This window comes from Archocentrus centrarchus, chromosome 1, assembly GCF_007364275.1.
Source record: "Archocentrus centrarchus isolate MPI-CPG fArcCen1 chromosome 1, fArcCen1, whole genome shotgun sequence".
Classification (NCBI taxonomy): Eukaryota; Metazoa; Chordata; class Actinopteri; order Cichliformes; family Cichlidae; genus Archocentrus; species Archocentrus centrarchus.
This window is the reverse complement of record NC_044346.1, coordinates 33,911,342-33,931,394: the sequence shown is the minus strand read 5'-3', so window position 1 is coordinate 33,931,394 and position 20,053 is coordinate 33,911,342. Positions and strand designations below refer to the sequence as shown.

General features: G+C 39.9%; 2 protein-coding genes across 2 annotated transcripts; both read left to right on the top strand.

The window, feature by feature from the left end:
* The first annotated feature begins 3,588 nt into the window (after positions 1 to 3,588).
* On the top strand, positions 3,589 to 5,309 carry LOC115787810 (cysteine-rich protein 1). The gene is made up of 4 exons (XM_030740543.1): positions 3,589 to 3,788; positions 4,652 to 4,746; positions 4,859 to 4,913; positions 5,010 to 5,309. The coding sequence occupies exons 1-4, from the start codon at positions 3,746 to 3,748 to the stop codon at positions 5,018 to 5,020; spliced, it is 204 nt and encodes a 67-aa protein (XP_030596403.1). The 5' UTR covers positions 3,589 to 3,745; the 3' UTR covers positions 5,021 to 5,309.
* Positions 5,310 to 7,337: 2,028 nt separating this feature from the next.
* pi4k2b (phosphatidylinositol 4-kinase type 2 beta) lies at positions 7,338 to 19,485 on the top strand. Its single transcript, XM_030732460.1, has 11 exons — positions 7,338 to 7,858; positions 12,099 to 12,250; positions 12,959 to 13,039; positions 13,229 to 13,348; positions 13,540 to 13,671; positions 14,569 to 14,722; positions 14,995 to 15,056; positions 15,485 to 15,587; positions 16,667 to 16,800; positions 16,945 to 17,004; positions 18,119 to 19,485. The coding sequence occupies exons 1-11, from the start codon at positions 7,504 to 7,506 to the stop codon at positions 18,290 to 18,292; spliced, it is 1,527 nt and encodes a 508-aa protein (XP_030588320.1). The 5' UTR covers positions 7,338 to 7,503; the 3' UTR covers positions 18,293 to 19,485.
* Positions 19,486 to 20,053: the final 568 nt, after the last annotated feature.

Below are 20,053 nucleotides of genomic sequence, written 5' to 3'. Positions count from 1 at the left end.
GCTGATACCCAAAGTAGAGGCTTATAGTCTTTAGATTGTTTGACTCCAGGAAAACTGTCACAGAGGGGGATATTTGTGAAAAACACACCCCAGGAATGGCTCACCACACCGCAGCGCACGCAACCAAAATATCCATTTGAGTGTTCCAAATGCGCACCAGAAAGGCTTGTAACAGCAAAGGGTGAGAGACTTAGTTTTGGCTTGGTTACAAAAGCGTGAGCTGTTTGGCTTTCTTTAACAATCTAGCGATTATCAAATAAGCAAATAAAAGTCTTTTACGTCAACAATGCAAAAAGAGAAGCATGTAAAAAAAAAAACCTGAGTTCTCTGTACCTCAAAGAGGTGCCACCAAATAAATCACCATGTGGTTCTTTGGTTATCTTCATCTGTCAAATGTTTGAAATGCTGCTTGATTTTCTTTGCCATATGTCTTGTATTGTGAGGCTGACTGTGTGTACACAGTTGAGATGCAACCCTAAAGCCATGTCATATTCTGGGCTTGGAGGAGAAAGGAGGATGCCAAGAGCTGAAACGTGATGACTAGTGGGTGTGTGAGAGTGAGTGGGGAAAAAGGAATCCTTCCAAAGGCTCTTTTTCGCTGTGTGTGTGTGTGTGTGCGTGTGTGTGACTGTACGTTCATGTGTACGCACATGTGATCAAGAGTGCATTTATGTGTGGGAAGAAGGAATCCTTCCAGTCGTTTTCTTTCCTGAGCCTCTTCCTGTGTCCCCTCCACCCCTCTGCATACAATTCTCAAAGCTGGCGTCAGAGGGTTTGGCCTATGCAAGTTCCAACCCACCAGAGGACGCAGAGGAGAGGAGCCAGTGTTTCTCTACCTCTCTCTCTCTCTCTCTCTCTATCTTCCCATGCTCTGTCTCTTTCCACCACTCACTGAATGTTACTGTAAATCCTTCAATTCACGCACACCATATTCCCCCATCTCTCCATCCAGTGTGTTGGTGTATCTCATATGACTTGGCAGAAGTGAACCATGCATATGTGCTTGCCAGTACGGGAATGTGTCTGTTCAGAGTTTTGGCAGTTTTCTCAGCATAGCCTCACCAAAAGATCCACTGGGAAATGTGGTTTTAACGCCTCCTCTCTTCTTTCCACTTCTTTCCTTTCTTTTATTTATTTCACAATTACATTACTTCTGTTTCTCCATGCTCCACTTCTGTTTTCGTCTTGATTCTGTACCCTTTCCTTCAAGGTTCCATTTTCTGTAATTTCAACCTGTGGAAATCTTTTGCTCCTTCTTGCTTTAATGACACCAGTCTCGCTCTGCATATTCAAAACCTGCTCTCTATTAAAAGCACATCATCATTTGCATCAAAAAATACTGCATGCATATAGGCCTCTAATTCAGGATGTAACTCTCCTAGAGCTGTCCACACACAATGAATGCTGATGGAGAGACATGATAGGTTATCCTGTAGGGAAAGCTGGTCAGATGAAATACCTACTTGGTATTCCAGCCCTCTGCAAAGCATGACACACAGGAGAGGGATGCCGGCAAATATGCAAATGATAAAATATTTCATATATTCCATGGCTTTCACAAGTTCATCAGCTGCAGTAATGATTTGCAGATGTTTTTGGCATGTGTACGGACTGAAAAAATATACTTTAAAACATAGAATATGCTGACCATAAGTGAATGTGTCTATATACAATCTACTCATGCACTTTCCTTCAATATTTAAGAGGGAAATGTGGGTCTCTTTTAATCCACATTTTTCTGACAACTAAAATTTCAACTTAGGATAAAAAGGATGTGTTGTGTTTTTTTCCAGTTCCTTATTTTTAATTCATGGATTCCACTGCAGTACCTTTGTATGCTTAACATTTTAAAGTAACTTCTCTTATAGTGTGCAGCCCATTAGTTCATCCACTGTCATCCTTTGTTCATGTTCATCCCTTCCTCTTTTAAACCAACTTTCTTACCATATCTATCTATCTATCTATCTATCTATCTATCTATCTATCTATCTATCTATCTATCTATCTATCTATCTATCTATCTATCTATCTATCTATCTATCTATCTATCTATCTATCTATCTATCTATCTATCTATCTAATATTTAACATTGAGCTACAATTTCAAAATTATTAAGAGGAACCATTGCAAACATGTCTCACAATTTAACTCAGTCAACATTTGAATGTAATATTTGCCTCTAGCTGCTCATACACTGTATGTATTCTTGAGCAGAGAGGAGTGGGCTATAGAAAATTCACTTTTTTCCAGCTTTGCACCTGTGCCTTTTCATTTTCAATCTAAAGTGACATCACTGTAGAGAATTTGTCACGTTTCAATTACTCCGTCTGTAGCTACAAAAGGCTTCACTGAACTTTCACCTGCAGCAGCTCTCCCCAAGACCTGTAAACAGATTTTCATGTGTATGCTGGTGGACTTCCCCTTAAGGATTAGAAACAACTAGTCAGCTTTATAATACTTTATGTTACAATGGTGCCATTTGTCTGAAACGTGTATATAAATGTGTATTTTTTTTTTTAATTAAATGCTTGAGCTTTTACTTACTCTTGAACTATTAACTTTTTTAAGTAAAAAAATGCATGCTGGGATACTTTTGCCTTGAAATACTTTTGCTTAAATAAACCATGTGATTACCTCTTCCACCACCATATTTTCCTGAGTACTCCTTCATGCTGCTGAATGTCTGTTTCAGCCATGTATAAGTCCAGAAAGTGATAGCAATCGAATCACACAGACATTTGCTTATCTTCCACAGTGACTTCAGCTGCCTTGTTGTGCCCTGTGAAGTTCATTAAGTTCACTGCCTTTGTCCCGGCTGAGCAGTAGCTGGCTACTGTCTCCAACCTTGTCTTGCTCATCTCTCCTCACCCGTCCCTCCCAAGATCTGCTTCCATCACCTATCCCAAGGGGATAGCTGCCTCCACTACCCACCCCCATCTGTCCCTTGATCAGCATGGCCTCACCCTGCCTCTCCCTCTGCTCTTTGGCTGCAGCCTCTTTATGTGATGTCACCGAGCAGAAGGATGGCCTTTTTGGTGTGTGTGCGTAAATGGGTGTATGGTGTTTGTCTGTGTGAGTCAGTGAGCAGGAGGTGTGTGTGAGTATGTGACACACACACACACACACACACACACACACACACACACACACACACACACACACACACACTGAGAGAGAGAGAGAGAGAGAGGACAGACAGAAAGAAGAAAAGAGAGGCACAAGTGTCAGGTTTCCCTTTTAGTTCAGGAGCTCAACTTCTTGTTTTTAATCTAGAAAAGAGGGTGAAAAGAGCACAAAAGGGAGACGATAGCTGGGAATTTGAGCTGGTGACAGATGTTTTTTGTTCCTTCTTTCCACACCTATCTTTCTTTCTTACATTACAGCTTAGTTCACAAAGTATTATATGAAGTTATAAAAAAAAAACTGACTGTAACATGATGGTGATGTATATGACTGTATATGTTATCTTTTACAGAAGCTGTGTTCAGAAATGCTACCTGTCTCTATTTTTCCACTGATGACAGCATTTACAGCTCAAATCTCAAAGTTTACTCTCTTCCTGTGTCATGTCACTCACCACATCCTGGTTTTGACGGCATAAGATGCAGAGATGTCTGCAGTTTAACGGTTTTCCTGTCAATTTTCAGTTCACGCTCGTATGCACACGAATGCTTTCATAGGACTGTGCGGACTAAAAAGGGCGCACGCATAAACACATATACTGATAAATAATTAGATACTATCATGGTAGGCTACTGTCCGATCTGTGGGAAGCCTGTCTACTTTGGTGAGTCTGATGTCTTTCATTTTTTTGCTTAATACATCTGTCTTCCTCTTTCTGTCTGACACTCCTCTTACGCTCTCTTTATCGTTCTCTCTTTCATCGTAGTTGTAGATCATTTTGGCATCATCATAAAACTTGAAATCTATCAAGAAACTTGAAATCTGGAATAAAACACAAATATAATTAATAAACGTCATTTCAATAAATAAATACTGTGCATGCAGGCTCAAAAACACACCTATTTTTTTTTCTGCTACAAAGTCTAATGTCAACATTTGGCAAAGTGTAATGATGTCCATATATTCTTAAATGCATAATTATCATCTATTTTTGCTTAGAAGACAAAAAGAAACAATTTTAATCTTTATTTGTTCAGGCTTTTGGCTTCATTTGAAGCACACATGCACACAAATGCGCACACTCATATCCATAACAACAGGATGTGGGTCTAGCCAAACGAGCTTGCACGCTGCTCTCTGGGTTTCCTCCCTGCCTCCTCTCTCTTTTAAACAAGTCCTTTTCCACACTCAGACCCAGCCATTAGATCCACAAACGCACTCAAACCAACAGTTAGATTTTTGTTTGGTTCTTATTTTTGCTGTTAGTTTTGCTCGCCTGTTCACGCGCCGGCTAAGTTCAAATTCTCTGATGTGACCTGCCCTACTTTTACTTCAGCATCGCACTCTCTGGCCTACTTGCACTGATGACGATAATAGTCTGTAAATTCTGAACCAGACACATGAAAAGATATTGTGTTATTAGAAATTGTATGAGATGCAAAATTCTTCTGACTTTTAAATTAAATATTCATAAAAACATCCCATCCTGCTGCTTATTAACCCAGTCCATCTCTTCCTATGGCGCAGGTGAAAAGAAGAGGTCTTTAGGGAGGGACTACCATCCTCTGTGTCTGAAGTGTCAGAAGTGTAACAGACAGCTCACAGCTGGACAACATGCTGAGGTATATAAGGACAACCACTGAGAACATAAATTATTCCAGGAAAGTAGTAGGATTGTCATTTACTGAATGAGTAAGATAATGCTATAAATGTGTGCTACTTATTGTGTTTCAGTATGATGAGAAGCCATACTGTTCATACTGTTATCTGAAGATGTTTGGACCGAGAGGTATAACGCCATCTCAATATGAAAACACAAACAGGCACACTGTAAACCACGTGCTATTTCTGAACATCTTCTCTCTGTGTGAATCTTTCTTAACAGGTAACAGGTAACTGATGTCGCTGTGGCACAGTAGATCCCCTCAACAGAAACCAGGATGAGGCAGAATGAACAAATGCTGGCATTTCAAAGAGCCAGTTTTTACAAGTCAAATAATAAAGGAGTGAATAAATAAGAATGAAGGACGGGAATATACCGCAAACCTTATAGGATGGACTCTGTTTGTTCCCTTGGTTATCTTTGTAACAAAATTAAATATTTATAAATGTGTCATGGTCACTTGATATGTATATATGTGATTTTTCACTTTTATAATGTAAATTAATTTGGATGTAGAAACTTGTGAGCAAATACAAATAAATTAATTTTTGAATGTTATGGCATCAAATTGTGGTGGATGTCTAAGTTTTTAAGACTTTACAATCAGGGGCTTACACTTTCAGATTTTTGGGCATGCAGGGTGATTGTATTCCCTCACAAACTAATAAAAACTCTAATCACCAACAATACAGATGCACATAAAACATGAGTTGGGCTAGAGGGCTCTCCCTCTCTCCCCTGTCAGGCCGCCAGGGGACAGGAGCAGGAATGGATAAGAGTAGTTGCTGTTGGCAGGGTAAACTGCATCTTCTGCCAGCAGAATCTGCTGAAATGGGTGCTACAGTGAGGCAAACACAGAGCTTTCGCTCTCTCTCAAACACACATGTACACACATGCACACATGCATTCATGCAGTGTGTCTGCAGTGTGCCTTGACTGCTGCAGGAGCTTGTCACCAAGTGGTGGGTGAAGTGCACAGTTTCGATACACATGCTATCTTTCTTGCTCTCTCTGTCTCACTGTCTCTCTCTTTCACACGCACGCATGCACACAAGCAGGCACGCACACACACAAACACACAAAAGAAGAAAAAACAGAGATGTGCTTGATGTGTTTTCCTGTTGAGTGTCATGTGTCACTTGAGTGGCATTACAGCTGTTTGCTCTTGAAGGTGAGATGGATATTGGTATAAAGGGTGAAGGAGGCTGAAAAAGAAACAGTATAGAGAAAAAGGGAGAGAGGGTTTATTTTGACATCTAGCAAAGAGCAAGAAGCGAGATACCTGTGTGTCTAGTCTGCAGCACGCCTTTGAACCTGTCCATCTCCTTCTCCTCTTTCCAGATCCATATCTGTCCCAAGCACACAACCCCTTTCTCTCTCTCCTTCCATGTCTCCTTCACCCTCTAACCCCCTACCTTGATAGATCACATGACTGCTGTGATACCAGCTGGCTGACTGTTCATTTGCAAGTGTTTCAGCTACACTCCCTTATTAGAGAGACTGGTGGTGATGGTGGAAGGGCAGAATTATAGCTGGGGGGTGGGGTGGGGGGTTGAGCGAGTGCTGTGGAGACCACTGGGTGATTGAGGGGCACTGACAGAACTGAAAGAAAAGAGAGGGAGCTTGAATTTATAGGCGAGACAGGAAGAGAGAGGGGAAAGTAAAACAGAGGGATGAAAAATTACCATATTAAGCCTTGCTAAGTTAATGCAGAGGTTATTCAATTTGCATTAATTCACCTTGGGTCGAAACTGGAAAATTGAGCTAAATAAAAAATGTCATTATCTTACCATGAGGTGGCAGCAGGAAAGACTCATTTGTGGGATCCAATATTAACTTCAGAGGCAGTCTAAACTAGAAACTGTGCTGGCCACACTTCAAACAGTGGCACTTGATGAGAAACTGACAACTTGGACATAGTATCTAAGTATTTTACAGCACAATTTTTAAACGAATAAAGAATTACTAAATAATTTTGCTTAGGAGGCGATGCGTTGCAACAATTTTAATTTGTGTAATACTGTCGACATCTAGTGGCCGACTGCTAGGCTGCATTTCAGCCGCATCAAGTCACTTGAAAAGCCTGCACAGTACTCGCTGTCTTGAAGTATTTTTGCATTAACATTTTAGAAAATGCTCTTCAATTAAACATAAGAAATTCTACTGTAGCCCTTTCATGTGCAAACAATAACTCATGAATCATGAATTTGAAATTCTTCAAGCACAAAGAGAAAAGACCGAAGATGCAAAAACCAAGGATGCGTTTAAAAAAATATTAAAGACCAACTGCATCTACAGCCTAATTTGTATTTTTGTTTTCTTGTTTCCGACTTTGTAAATTGACAAGTAGGAAAAGGTACTCACACGGTGAGAAAAGAAGTATTACTGTAAAGTTGTTGGGTGTAGTTGTCAAACGGGAATTTAAAATTCAAGGGATTGCGCACGTCTTTAAATTCCTTGAGTGCGGGCTTTCCAAATTCCACTTGAAGGCAACTTTGTAGCCAACAGCGTTGTTTTGTGTGGCGCATGCGCAGATAGCTAAATAGGAAGCAGAGAATACAGGCTTCACGGATTATGTGGACATGTCGGTGAGCGAAAGCAGTAGCTAATTAATTTGGGTATAAATAGTGTTCTTAAAATGAAAAGCTGACAGCTTGAAACGAAGTTGATGTAATTCGATATATATTTAACTGCATGTATTAGAAACTGAGCCACAATGATGTCAGAATGCGACCCGACAGAGACAGACACCGGCGAGCCCGTGTTGGACTCGGGGGAAACAGCGGTGCCCGTGCTGGAGTCTAACTTTCGTTCCATAGACCCTCCGAAGGTGTTGTTTGACAGGAACCGGATAGGTTTGGCAACTGGGGTGAACCCCGGTGCCGCCATACGCATTTCGGACTCTTGTGAAAGCGTGTTAACTGAGCTAGAGACGGAGGGCTCCGGCGAAGAGACGCTGCTGTTACCGTGCTTAGCAGGAAGCTCGTCGTCTCCGAGAGGTGTGAAAGAGAAGCGGAGCAGGCGGAACAGGCACAGCTCCTCGTCGGATAAAGATGCCTTGGCCTCCCCGGGTAAGTGTTTCAGATCAAGACCTCTGAAATGGTTTTGTATCAAGCGGTTAAGACCAAGACATCCATGCTGATTGGGGATATGTCTTTTTTGATACCTGACATATGGTTATTTGGCGCATATGTCTGTGGGAAAATTCAGGCTGCACAGGCTAATTACGGTTGTGTGGAGTGATAACAGGTAGTGCAACGTGGTCAAATAGATGTTATGTAAGCTCTCTGAAATGTATTTCACTCCGGCTCTTTAATGTTTGTGCAAGGGCCTCTTGAGGCTCTTAGAGAACCAAAACTTCAGTTATTAATATAATTGGTGGTTTCTCCACAACACTTTGCAAATCCTTGCTACACTGAAGGTATTTGGCTTACTATGGAGTGTGTACTTGTGTTTTCTGCTCAGTTTATAATCACGCATGGATGAGATCATCTGGCACTTTCACACAGTATCCTGGTCTTAACAGTCCCACATGCATTTAACACGTGTAGAGACCCACTGTTTACAATTTTGTGATTGTGATTGTAACTTTCCTGCTGGGCTTATGTTTTGTATAGAAAAATGAGCTGTAAATCATTTTATTTGTCTTTATTTGTTTTGGTCTGTGTTTATGTTGCTTATACTTTTGTATATTCGCAGTTGTTGATGTACTGACTGACCTCCCTTATGTGGATTGTTGGTTTTCTTAGCTGTAAAGTACTCCAACATTATATAACTTTCTGACAAAATGCTTACTTGCAAGTTAGGGATTTTACTAAGTCCACAGTTGCTGCTGCCTTAGTGAACTTATTTGCATGGCTGGGAGAAGGAACATGGGCCAGGTGCTTTTTTTTTTTTTTTTTTTTTTTTAAATTCCTAAATTGGTTTGAGAAGTCAATCCTTCTAAACACCAGTGAAAAAGCAACATCACTTGATTCTGAAAGCTGTAACCCTCTTCAGTTACATCAATTGGGAGCCAGTGCTGCATAGAATGAGTGGTCCTAGGCATTGTCTATGACCATAAGTTGAAATTAGACCTGTGGACTGACCATCTCATTTAAAGAAATTATTTATTGTTATTAATACCCACAACAAAATGTTGTGCAGTTTTAAAAGTGTTCTGACCATCTCCCTCATCTGACTGCAATGCCAGGGTAATAAGGAAAACACTGACACTGTGGGTGACATTAAGCACACCCTTGCCTCTTCCGCTGAACTCTTGCCCTCTGGTTGGCAACATTTGCCCCGTGTCTAAATTACCCTTGTTTCTCAAGCCAGGAAGTTGTTGAACATTCTGGTCCATTGCAAGATGTTTACTGGGACTGGTTTATCGTGATGAAATGATGTGAGGCTATGGTGCAAACCAGATTTCCCCACAGGAACAAGTAAAGTTTCTGTCAGATTTGGTTTGCATGATGAAAAGAGAGGAAAAAAAAAGATACAGGGAAAGACCAAGAAAAAGGTGATCTAGTCGCCATGGAAGCAGCAAAATCTAACTTAAATGCTGACTGGATTTAACAGCACTCCCCCTCATACCGCCCACCTTTTTTTTTTGCCCCTGCAAAATAAATCTGAGCATTTGTATTCATTTCTTCTGTATTAATTTCTGTTATTCTTTTTCTCCTAACAGAGGCCTATTGTTCATGCATCTATTGTTCAGATACATGTTCTGTTAGGGCCAGAAATCTAGGCCACAGGTAGAGACTCTAAGCCTGAAATGGAAAGTATTGGCATCCCATTACCTGTGGCCTTTTCAGAACAATAGTCCTCTCCTCTAAAATGACAAAATTGCTTTACAGATTATTATTAGATACTGCCTAAGAGCTGTTACTTTTGCACTTTGTGTAATTAAAAAAAAAATGATGCAAATCTGTTGCAAATTGTGGCTGTTAAGTTCTGCCTTGTGTGTCATGCTGATTATTAACCGAATCCTGTGTGTGTGTGTGTGTGTGTGTGTGTGTGTGTGTGTGTGTGTGTGTGTGTGTGTGTGTGTGTGTGTGTGTGTGTGTGTGTGTGTGTGTGTGTTTTTTTTTGTTTTTTGTTTTTTTACAAGTCCCTGGTAAAAAGAGTTTATTAGGACAAATTGCATCAATTTTATGAGCTTGCAGTAACCTAAATATACAGTTATACTTAGCCACAACGCTTTCCAGAGTGCAGTGATGTGGCCTGTCACACATTTTCTGCTCTGCAAGTCTGTTGGATCTCTGGAGTTATAAGTGAGGTACACGCCTGCCGTGTGTGCCCCATTAGCTGACCAGGACATCTGAGAGACTGATGTTAAATATGTATAATGCCCCAGTGCAAGCAGACACACTTTGTTGTCCAGTGCAGTGTTTTGAAGATGATGAAGAGGGAGTTTGTGAGAACTCTGCATGTGCGTATACTCTTACTTTGGCTTTCTGCAGGATGACGCTAATGGAAAGTGGAAGACATACAAGAGCTATTTGTTCCTCCTGCAGCTACTTCACTATGCCATAGTGATATTATCATGTACTTTAAACACCAGGATTGTGCACAGGAAGCATAGATCCATCTTCATTCAAGACAGCAGAATGAACACACTTGGATCTATTGTTGGGAATTAACTGATGAACATAAAATATTACATCAGACATAAATCTTGCTGCAAATCGGTGGTTGCTGATATACAGCACGATCTATTTCTAGCTCTATGTTGCTATTTTCATTCTAAAGTCAAAAATGGAGCGCTTGCTGTTTCTTTTGGTCAGCTTTTCTAGAGACCACAGAGTTACCTTTATGGCTTGTGTGAGTGTGGTCCGTATTCACACAAAAGACTGTGGTTCATCCTGAGACTTTAAAGTTCAGCCTTGAGAGATTGTGCACTTACAGCATGATCAGACATTTGTGGTGGCACTTGCCCAGTTAAAAATTGCTCCAGATTCACAGCACAGTTTAAATTCTTTTTTTTTTTTTTTTTTTTACAGTAAACACAGTTTGCTTAGCAGGTACTAATTGGAGCATGAAACACAGAGGCAGCCTAGCTTAAAGCTCCGTTATGGTTGTCCCAGAAAGGTGCAACTCCTGCAGAAACTGTTTCTGTTGTTGGGTTATCGAACAGCCACAACATAAAAAACACCTGTCTAACACTGTGTTGTAACGAGGTGATCAGTGTTATTGACAGTGGTCTTGATGTTGTGAATGACTGGTGTATGTCTGAGGCTCCCTGTTAAGTTAAAGTGAGTGAGTTTGACTTTTAACAGATGATTCTGGGTACTTCTCACGTATTCGGTGAGGAGTAAGTGTGCTGCATGACTAGGATAAAAGAGACAGGTATCTATTGTTTAAATAATCCAGATTTGTTATGTAACATTTGCTTATCTCCATCTTTTTTTTTTATTTCTTCTTCATATTAATTAGCTTCTCTCAGTAAATTAGCTTTGAAGCTACAGTTTCTTTGTTGCCCCTTATCACTCTGTTACAAACCATGTGGCATGTTGACTGTCCTCCTGTGCCTTTTTGACTGCATCCACCATGTGTCTGTTCCTTTATCTCTCCCTGCATCCCACTGTAACGTTCGTGTGACTGATACAGAGCGTATGTCTCTATCAGCTGACTGTTCTGCCCTGTGTAAGGAGGAAAATTTAGAATCTGCCGTGTCATGTGTTTGGGCCTTTTATCAGAGGAATAATTAGCATTATCCACCAGAGAGTAATGACATTTTATTTGCCAGGCAATAGAAATGCCAGATTGTAACAAGTGGCAGGATCACTCATTTAGCACAGTTTGTTTACTGACCAGCTGGGGCATCTGTGTGGGGTTGGTAAGTTCTCTCTGTCGCAGAGACAACTTGCCGTGCACACAGTCGAAAGATGGTAGGTGATTTCAAAATGTCCTCAAATGTGTGTTTGTGTCTTTCTTTGTGGGCCACCTGCTTTATCCCATCCTTCACAGTGCACAGTGGGAACAGTTCCAGCTAGAACACAATAATCAAGAGATGGTGAGATGTTGGGGTAATGGACAGTTTACAATGGTCTCTGAAGGAGAGATTACTATTATATTTTAACCATTATTTTTTTTTTAAATTATTTGTTTTTCAAAGGTCTTTCTGTTGGTGCTATGAGGAAAACCAAAACATAATACAAACACATTTAAACTTCTTGATGTTTATCTGGTGCCATATATTGTAAAGGGCATGATTTTGTACTCTTAATGTTTCAGTTTTTATGGAAATACATTTCTGAAATCTTTGAGATTATGGTTGTCTACAGTGTAAAAACAAATCTAAGCAGTCATAATATATTCCCCTTCTAGGTACAAACAGTGGAGATTTCAACCACTTCCCTGACGATCCTGAGTTTGCCGATATTATCCAAAGGGCAGAGCAAGCGATTGAAAGTGGCGTCTTTCCAGAGAGGATTTCACAGGGTTCCAGCGGGAGCTACTTTGTCAAAGACCCAAAAGGGGTAAGCTTGGGATAAATGACACTGAAGGCTCATGGACTAAACCTGGAAGAAGAATATAATTTAATAGTTTAACATTTTCGAGCCACGCAGTCCAAAGACATGCAGTTACTGGGGTTAGGTTAATTGGTCACTCTAAATTGCCCATAGTTGTGAATGTGAGTATGACTGGTTGTCTGTCTCTGTGTGTTAGCCCTGCGACAGGCTGGCAACCCCCCCCCAACCCTGAACAGGATAAGTGGAAGAGAATGGATGGATGGATGCCTTGTTTTTTTTTATTTGTTTTTTTTATTTGCCAAAACATTGACTAGTTTAATTATAATAACTTATCATCTGCTAAGATCATTTCTCATGTTCCTGCAGTGTTCATATTGACTTCACTATTTCAGTTCCTTGTAACTGAATGTGCTGATTGTGTAACACTAAGGCTGCTGTAGATGGTTCTGCCAGCAGGACAAGCAGCTAAAAGAAGTAAAGATGAAGTGAAGAATTGTGGAAATACACAGCAGGATGATTCTTGTTGAATTTCTCACCCTGCAGTGCTTTAGTGGATAACAGCAGATAGCCAGCATATACAAGTAACTACAGGGAAGATGATATCAGTGTCTGTGACATTTTACATTTGTTGCTTATAGTTAATTTGTGGTAAAATTATATTCCACTCTTCCTGTTACCTGTTTAAAAAGTTTTTTCTTGTTTGTTTTTCTTCAGAAAATCATAGGTGTTTTCAAACCAAAGTCAGAGGAACCTTACGGTCATCTGAACCCAAAATGGACCAAATATTTTCATAAGGTACTCGGTCACGTCACCTGTATTTAAACATCTGGAAAGTATGGCTGCCTCTCAGTTTTGCGATTTATATATTAAAATATATAGTGTAATTTATTTATCTTTACTGTCTCTCCACACAGTGACTAACAAAAAAAATGCTAACACCTCCATAATCCAAAACTTTCTCCGTGTCTTTGTCTCTCTCATTAGCTCTGCTGTCCGTGTTGTTTTGGCCGAGGCTGCTTGTTACCTAACCAGGGTTACCTGTCAGAAGCTGCTGCCTCTCTGGTTGACACCAAACTCTGCCTTGGAGTGGTGCCAAAAACCAAGGTGTGGCTCTCAGAAAATGCGTGGGTTTTTGTTTTTTTTGTTTTGTTTTTTTCCTATGTCGAGTTTTTAAATTTATAACACGTAATCTAAAATACCCTGGATTTGATCAGGGTTTCTTTATTTTTTTCTTTCCTATTTGGCAGTTGTCACAATATCAAAGTAAACCGTGTTAACCGAATGACTTTTATCAGGTGGTCTATTTGGCCAGTGAGACGTTCCACTACAATGCCATCGACAGAGCAAAATCCAGGGGGAAGAAGTACGCACTAGAGAAAGTCCCCAAGGTGGGGCGACGCTTCCACAGAGTGGGCCTCCCACCCAAGGTATCAAACACTTTTAGACCTTCAGTGTTACCAGTTGTTTACTGTAAGCAATTAATGAAGGACTTAGGATGTTAACCTTCCTCTTTCTTGTTCATTCCTGGGAGAGTGTTTTCCTTTGACTTTGGGTTTCTTTTTGTATTTATGCTGAACTCGTAGTGGTTACGTTTAAAAAAAAAACATTCTAACCTGCTTGTTTAAACATTTGTTACAAGGTTCTTCAAATATCACAATAGTTCTGTTCACATATACACCGACTGCTGCTCGCTCACCACTGTAAAATGCATGAGTTGTTACGTCAGTGAGCACAGGGCTGAGAATAGCCACAGATAGAGGACGGTAAAAGGAATCACGCCACACTATTTTTGTGTTTCAGCCTCAACTTTTTTGTGTCGAAAAAGACAGATTTATGTAGATAAAAGGCCATAAATGTCATTTCTGCTTTAACCTGTGTTCTTTTTCAGTGGCTGTTAATACTCAATGGATATTTTTATCTCTTGTATAGTGAGCTGTACTCACATGTCAGTTTTATCTTTTAATCAAAAAAATGTATAACAGTGCTTTTGCATCTGGTTGTTTCTGCCTCTGGATGATCAAAAGATAGGTGGATGTTAAGATGATGTTAAAACGTGGTTGAAATGTCTTGAAGGAAGTAAATATGAGGAAGCTGTCTTCATGTTTTCAACTGTCAGATACAGCTGACATTTCAGCCTTTTGACATAACAATTTCATGTATAACTTCACTGCATGCCAGGAAATTACCAATTAAAGTGATTTTATACTGTTTTTAGAATGCTGATCATTGCTGTACACTGTTTTTTTTTTTTTCTTTTTTTTTTTTTTTTTTCTCCTTTCTCTTCTCTAATGTGCACATAAGTGATAGCCTCGGTGTGTTTCCAGGTGGGCTCATTTCAGCTGTTTGTGGAGGGTTATCGTGAAGCTGACTACTGGCTGCGTCGCTTTGAGGCTGAACCGCTGCCAGAGAACATCAGGAAGCAGCTGCAGTCACAGTTTGAGCGGCTGGTGGTTTTGGACTATGTTATCAGAAACACAGGTAGGCGTGTATGTCTTAACATTTTACTGCACAGTTTAGATGGAAGTGATCAGTCTTAGTAGTCTCAGTACTATATTGACAGCTTTGTTTTAATTTACTGATACACTGGTAATGGTAAAAATGCCATTTAACTTCTTATTTATTTTACTAAAGTTTGTTTATGCTTGTACAACAGCTGTTTGTTGTCATTGGCTGCTTTGTGGTTGTAGCTTTTTCTCTTTCCTCTCATTCCTGCTTTTGAAAACTTACTTTCTGTTTGTCGTCCGCCTCAGATCGAGGGAATGACAACTGGTTGATCAAGTACGAGACACCAGGAGAAGGAGAGGGACAAAAGGTGAGATTAAATCAACATAACTGAGGTGTGTTCAGGCTGTTCAGCAAGTACACTTTCACCTCACTTCACACTGTTGAACCACATGAGCGCTGATACATTTTTAGTCCAGAACACACCTTATGTTCTTTTTTTTTTTTTACACCTGCAAGGTGGTTGTGTTTGCTTCTCTGAATGTATAATCTAGACACACAAATGCACACTATGGGAACAAACCTGGTTTCCTTGGTTACACCAACTCAAGTGTTGTGAGGCTACCCATCATCAATCATTATTTTCTGTGTGTCGATAAATGACAAAGGTTGTCATCTGTGTGTGCAATTAATCAGTCCTTTGAACAGTGATCAATAGCTAGCCTGGTCATCAGTCATTAATAATTCACTAACTTAATGAATTTATGGTCTTCAATCATCTTTTCGCCCATGCTGCAGGATACAGAATGGCCAGAGAACAGTCAGGACTCCTGCATCAAGATTGCAGCAATTGACAATGGCCTGGCCTTTCCCTTTAAACACCCGGATGAATGGAGAGCCTGTATGTTTATCACTTATTTCACTTTTGCGCACACTGTCATTTTGATGTCTTTTTCTAATTAAAGTGTAGTTGTTTCTAAAAATGGCAAAAACAAGTTAAAAGGACATCGCATGTTGAGATTATTTCTTTAAATTGCAAAGTTATTAATAGTAGTCGTGTTTTTGGCCGGTGGAGAGTATCAGCTAATTGTTCGACATTTCAACTTAAAGTTGATGAGTCCGTCAGTCTGCTAAAGTGACAGCATGACCTCTTTCTGACATGCCAATGACAGTGATGGAGAGAGAGCTACTTTACATGTGTGATTTTTGTCATGCTTAAAAAGACTTGTGGAAAAGGGCATTGCCAACATCACCTCCTGAAGAAAGAGAAAAGGTGCTTTTTACTGTGTCACAGTGATTGAGTGATTGAATGTGCCGTAGCTGAAAGTCTTAATCTTGTTGCATATCAGAAACAGACTTGGTGAGATAAAATGTTATGCAAATGGTATTCTGTGAAAGACATTCTCTGAAACAGTACTGTTTTTTTTTTTTCTTTTGTGGGTTGAGCAAGTTGCACATGACACAAGTAAAGTGGTTTTGTTGGTCGCTGCGACTGCATGCAATTCGGAGTGAAATAATAATGTATTAATGTTATACTGCTGTCAGGCCTGTGGCCCAAATGTTAGACTAGATCCAGCAGTTAGCTTATCTTGGCATTAAGGTTGTAAACTTGGAAACTGCTGGCTAAGTTTTTTCCAGAGGTAAACGGCTTGTTAAAGCATTTTATCTGGCAAGCTGTAGATGTACTGATATGATTTTACCTTTGGACAGAGCTACCTACGGTTCCTTTAATTTTCTCATTTTCAGATTGCTATCAGATTGTTTTAGTCTTTTTTTTTTTCTTATGGTGTTCTTACCTGTGTTCTGGCAGCAATTAAAGGATAATTTACAATATTGAAACTGTTTATAAAAAAAAAAAAAAAAAAAGGAACCACTAAATAATCCTACATGTGGTCATGGTATCAAATATAGTGATGGTTATACAAACAATGGCAGAGAAAGGCTATACATACAGCAACATTTGTTTTAACCTTCCATCAGACCCGTTCCACTGGGCATGGCTCCCTCAGGCCAAGGTGCCCTTCTCCCAGGAGACCAGAGACCTGGTGCTGTCCCGACTCTCTGACATGAACTTTGTCCAGGACCTCTGCGAGGACCTCTATGAGATGTTCAAGGTGTGGGTCATGTCATAAATTTTTTTATTTTTTTTTCTTTCTTCCAGATTCTTAAAATGGGCATGCAAGCAAGCATGCCTTTGACAAAGAGCTGAATTACTAATCACATGATATCTGCTAACATTAGTCATTTTCTGCCTGCAGACAGATAAAGGCTTTGACAAAACCATGTTTGAGAGACAAATGTCCGTTATGAGAGGACAGGTAAGTTTTCCTCATGTTTTGTTTTTAAAGAGCATTTTAATGTTGTTCTAGTCATTTCTTCTTTTTACTTTTTTTTCTGTTGTTCTCTTTTCTTTTTTTTTCTGGCTGTTCCTTTTATATCCTACCTCATTCTCCTTTCTCCTCTCATGGCCTACTTTTTTCCCTTTAATTGCATGCTCTGTAATTTTACCCTAATTTTGCATCTGCAGCCACTATCCTGTCTCTATTCTTCTCTCACCTGTAACCCTGTTTTTCTTGTAATTTTTCCCAAAGACTACAGTCATCAAATAAATACAACAGCAAACAGTTAGAAAAAGTATTGTATATTATCATTCTTATGAGCCACCTCTTTTTTCTTTATATTTTGCTTCCAAAGAGTCAGACTCTGTGGAATTTTTAATCTGGGCTAAAGTGGTTAAAGGAATTTCCTTAAGCAACAGTAATAAATCCAACAAAGACCTGATGCAGGACCTGAGAAATGCATCTGGGCCTTCAGTTGATCCATCTAGTGCTGTAAAGAAGCCAATCTTAAGGAAGGGATACAGGGAGAAAAGGCTGAAGTGTGCCAGATTATACAGGAACTGGACTGAGAATCAGTGGCAACAGGTCTTATGAATTCTGAGTCTAAATTTGAAATTTTTGGTTCAAATCATTGTCAGTATGTACTGAGGAGGTCAGGAGAAGAGGTACAGCAGCAAGTGCCGTTAGCCACCTGTAAAACATAGTGGAGGTTGTCATAGTGTGCATTTCAGGAAGTGGTGTTGGGATCTTGTGAAAGTAGATGGAGTTATGAACTCAAAAAAGTACCATCAGATTTTGATTCACCATGAAATCCCATCTGAAAGGCATCTGATTGGCAACGGCTTCATTTTTCAGCAAGACAGTCACCCTCAAACACACTGCCAGAGCAGTAAAAGAACACCTGAACAGAAAAACATTCAGTGGAGCGCTATCAGTCATGGATTGGCCTCCCCACAGCCCAGACCTCAACATTATTGGAAGCAATGTGGGATCATCTGTGATGCACCTTCTCTTCTTGCATTATGCTGCTCCTGTGCTTCATGTTTTTTTGTTTTTTTTTAAATATTGTTTTTTTTCCTGTCCCCATTCCCAGGTATTGAACCTGACCCAGGCATTGAAGGATGGGAAGAGCCCCCTCCAGTTGGTGCAGATGCCCCGGGTGGTAGTGGAGCGCAGCCGCTCAGGCGGCCAAGGTCGTGTGGTCACTCTGGGGAATGCATTTACACAAACCTTCCACTGCAAGCGGCCATTCTTTTCCTCCTGGTAGTCGTAGAAGGATGAGGGGAGCAGAGGAGAACTGTATGTTATTGTCCTGAAGTCAGTCCTGAAGCAAAGAAGGATGACTTGAGAGAGAAGCTCATCACACTGGAAACCGTTCATGTTTGTTCTCACAAGGAAAGAAATGAAGAAGGATCCAACAATGATAGAAAATAAGATGAGGAATTTTTTGTGAGGAAATTGAGTTGAGGCTAATTCCTCATTTGCAGAGAAGTGTGGGAGCTGGAGAGATTAGCATACCACCGTCTCCTAGAGAGAGCTTGGGGCTGTTTGCGGTTACTATGGTGACTTGATTAGATAATCGGCTTTTCCACAGAGGTAGGCTTTGTTTATTGTTAGGAAGCAGAAAGGATTTTTTTTTTTTTTTTTTTTTAAAACCACCCAAGCTACCTACTAAAGTTTCATCTAAGGTCTCTTAGTGTGATAATGGCCAAAGAGGAAGCACCTAAATACCACAAACTAACAGTAAAGTGATCCGATGGTGTTTGGGAATCTAAAGGAAGTGTTTTTTTTTTTTTTTCTCTTGTTGAGATTTTTCCTCATCTGGGATAAAATCAAAAATATCTGCTTTGCCTTGTAGGATTACTTAGTGAGATATAGATGTGCACTTACACTGCTGGAAGTGTTCAACCATTTCCACCCAGCTTCAAAACCACACGTGTTAAACACAGTGTCTTCAACTCTCAGTGCTGCCAAAATCTTTTTTGTTGAAGGAATATTAAAAAGCTTCAAGAGAAGAAATATTGTTGAAACTTGAATTTGGAGGAAGTGGAGGACTGGGAATAAACACAGTGCTTGAATGTAATCTGTTTACTGTTTATACACAGATTCTTGCTCCTAAACATTTCAGTACAAGAGAATGCTACAAGAAATCGACTTCTCATTACAAAGAATGTATTTGTTGTTTGACTTGTATTTAATAGCTGGCGAGCAGCTTTCTCTTGAACCCTGTGGCATGGGGGGTGGTAACTCTCCTTTCCTTTTATAATGTACTCTGTAAAGAGGAAAAATTGAGGAGAATATTTTAGACTTCGCTTGATGCTGTTGTGTTTTCTTATGTATGCATCTTGAAATTTATATTCCAACTCAGTGATTGTATGAGAAGTTGTATATTTAACAGATAAAATAAAATTTGGCAAAATCAAGTCTTTGTTATGGTCAGCTGCACATGTTATAGTTAAAAAGGAAAAGCTCATTTGAGGTCATAAAGTCAGGTGACCATTTCTGTATACCTGTTTCATGTCCATTAACGTGCAAACTTCAAGATGAAATGACATCAGCAGTGATATTTGTGCAACATGATGAGACGGTGTGGTGAGCACATTCTTACTGCGAAGCAGCACACGTCTTCGGAGGAAATAAAATGTGAAGAGATGTTGCAATACTACCAATATGTCTCGTCATCAGAGAAATGGTGTCATAAGGAACCTTGCATAACACTGCCCTCATGTGGAAGCTTTTCTTTATATCCTCAGGTTAATGGGTTCAATCACCACAAAAAAATTTGCAGTCTTCTGAAATTGAGTACCAGGTCATTGAAAACACTGCAGAACAACCTAACATGTTATTTTGGTTCTGATTCTGTACTCTGCTGGTATATGCAGTTGCGGTCAGAGGCTTACATACACACATCATGGACATGAATGTCATGATAATTTTGGGCTTTTAATGGTTTATTTGAACTGTTCTGTTTCCAGGGTGGAATGATTGCACAGCATCTATCTCTAATTACTTTATAAAACAACAATTG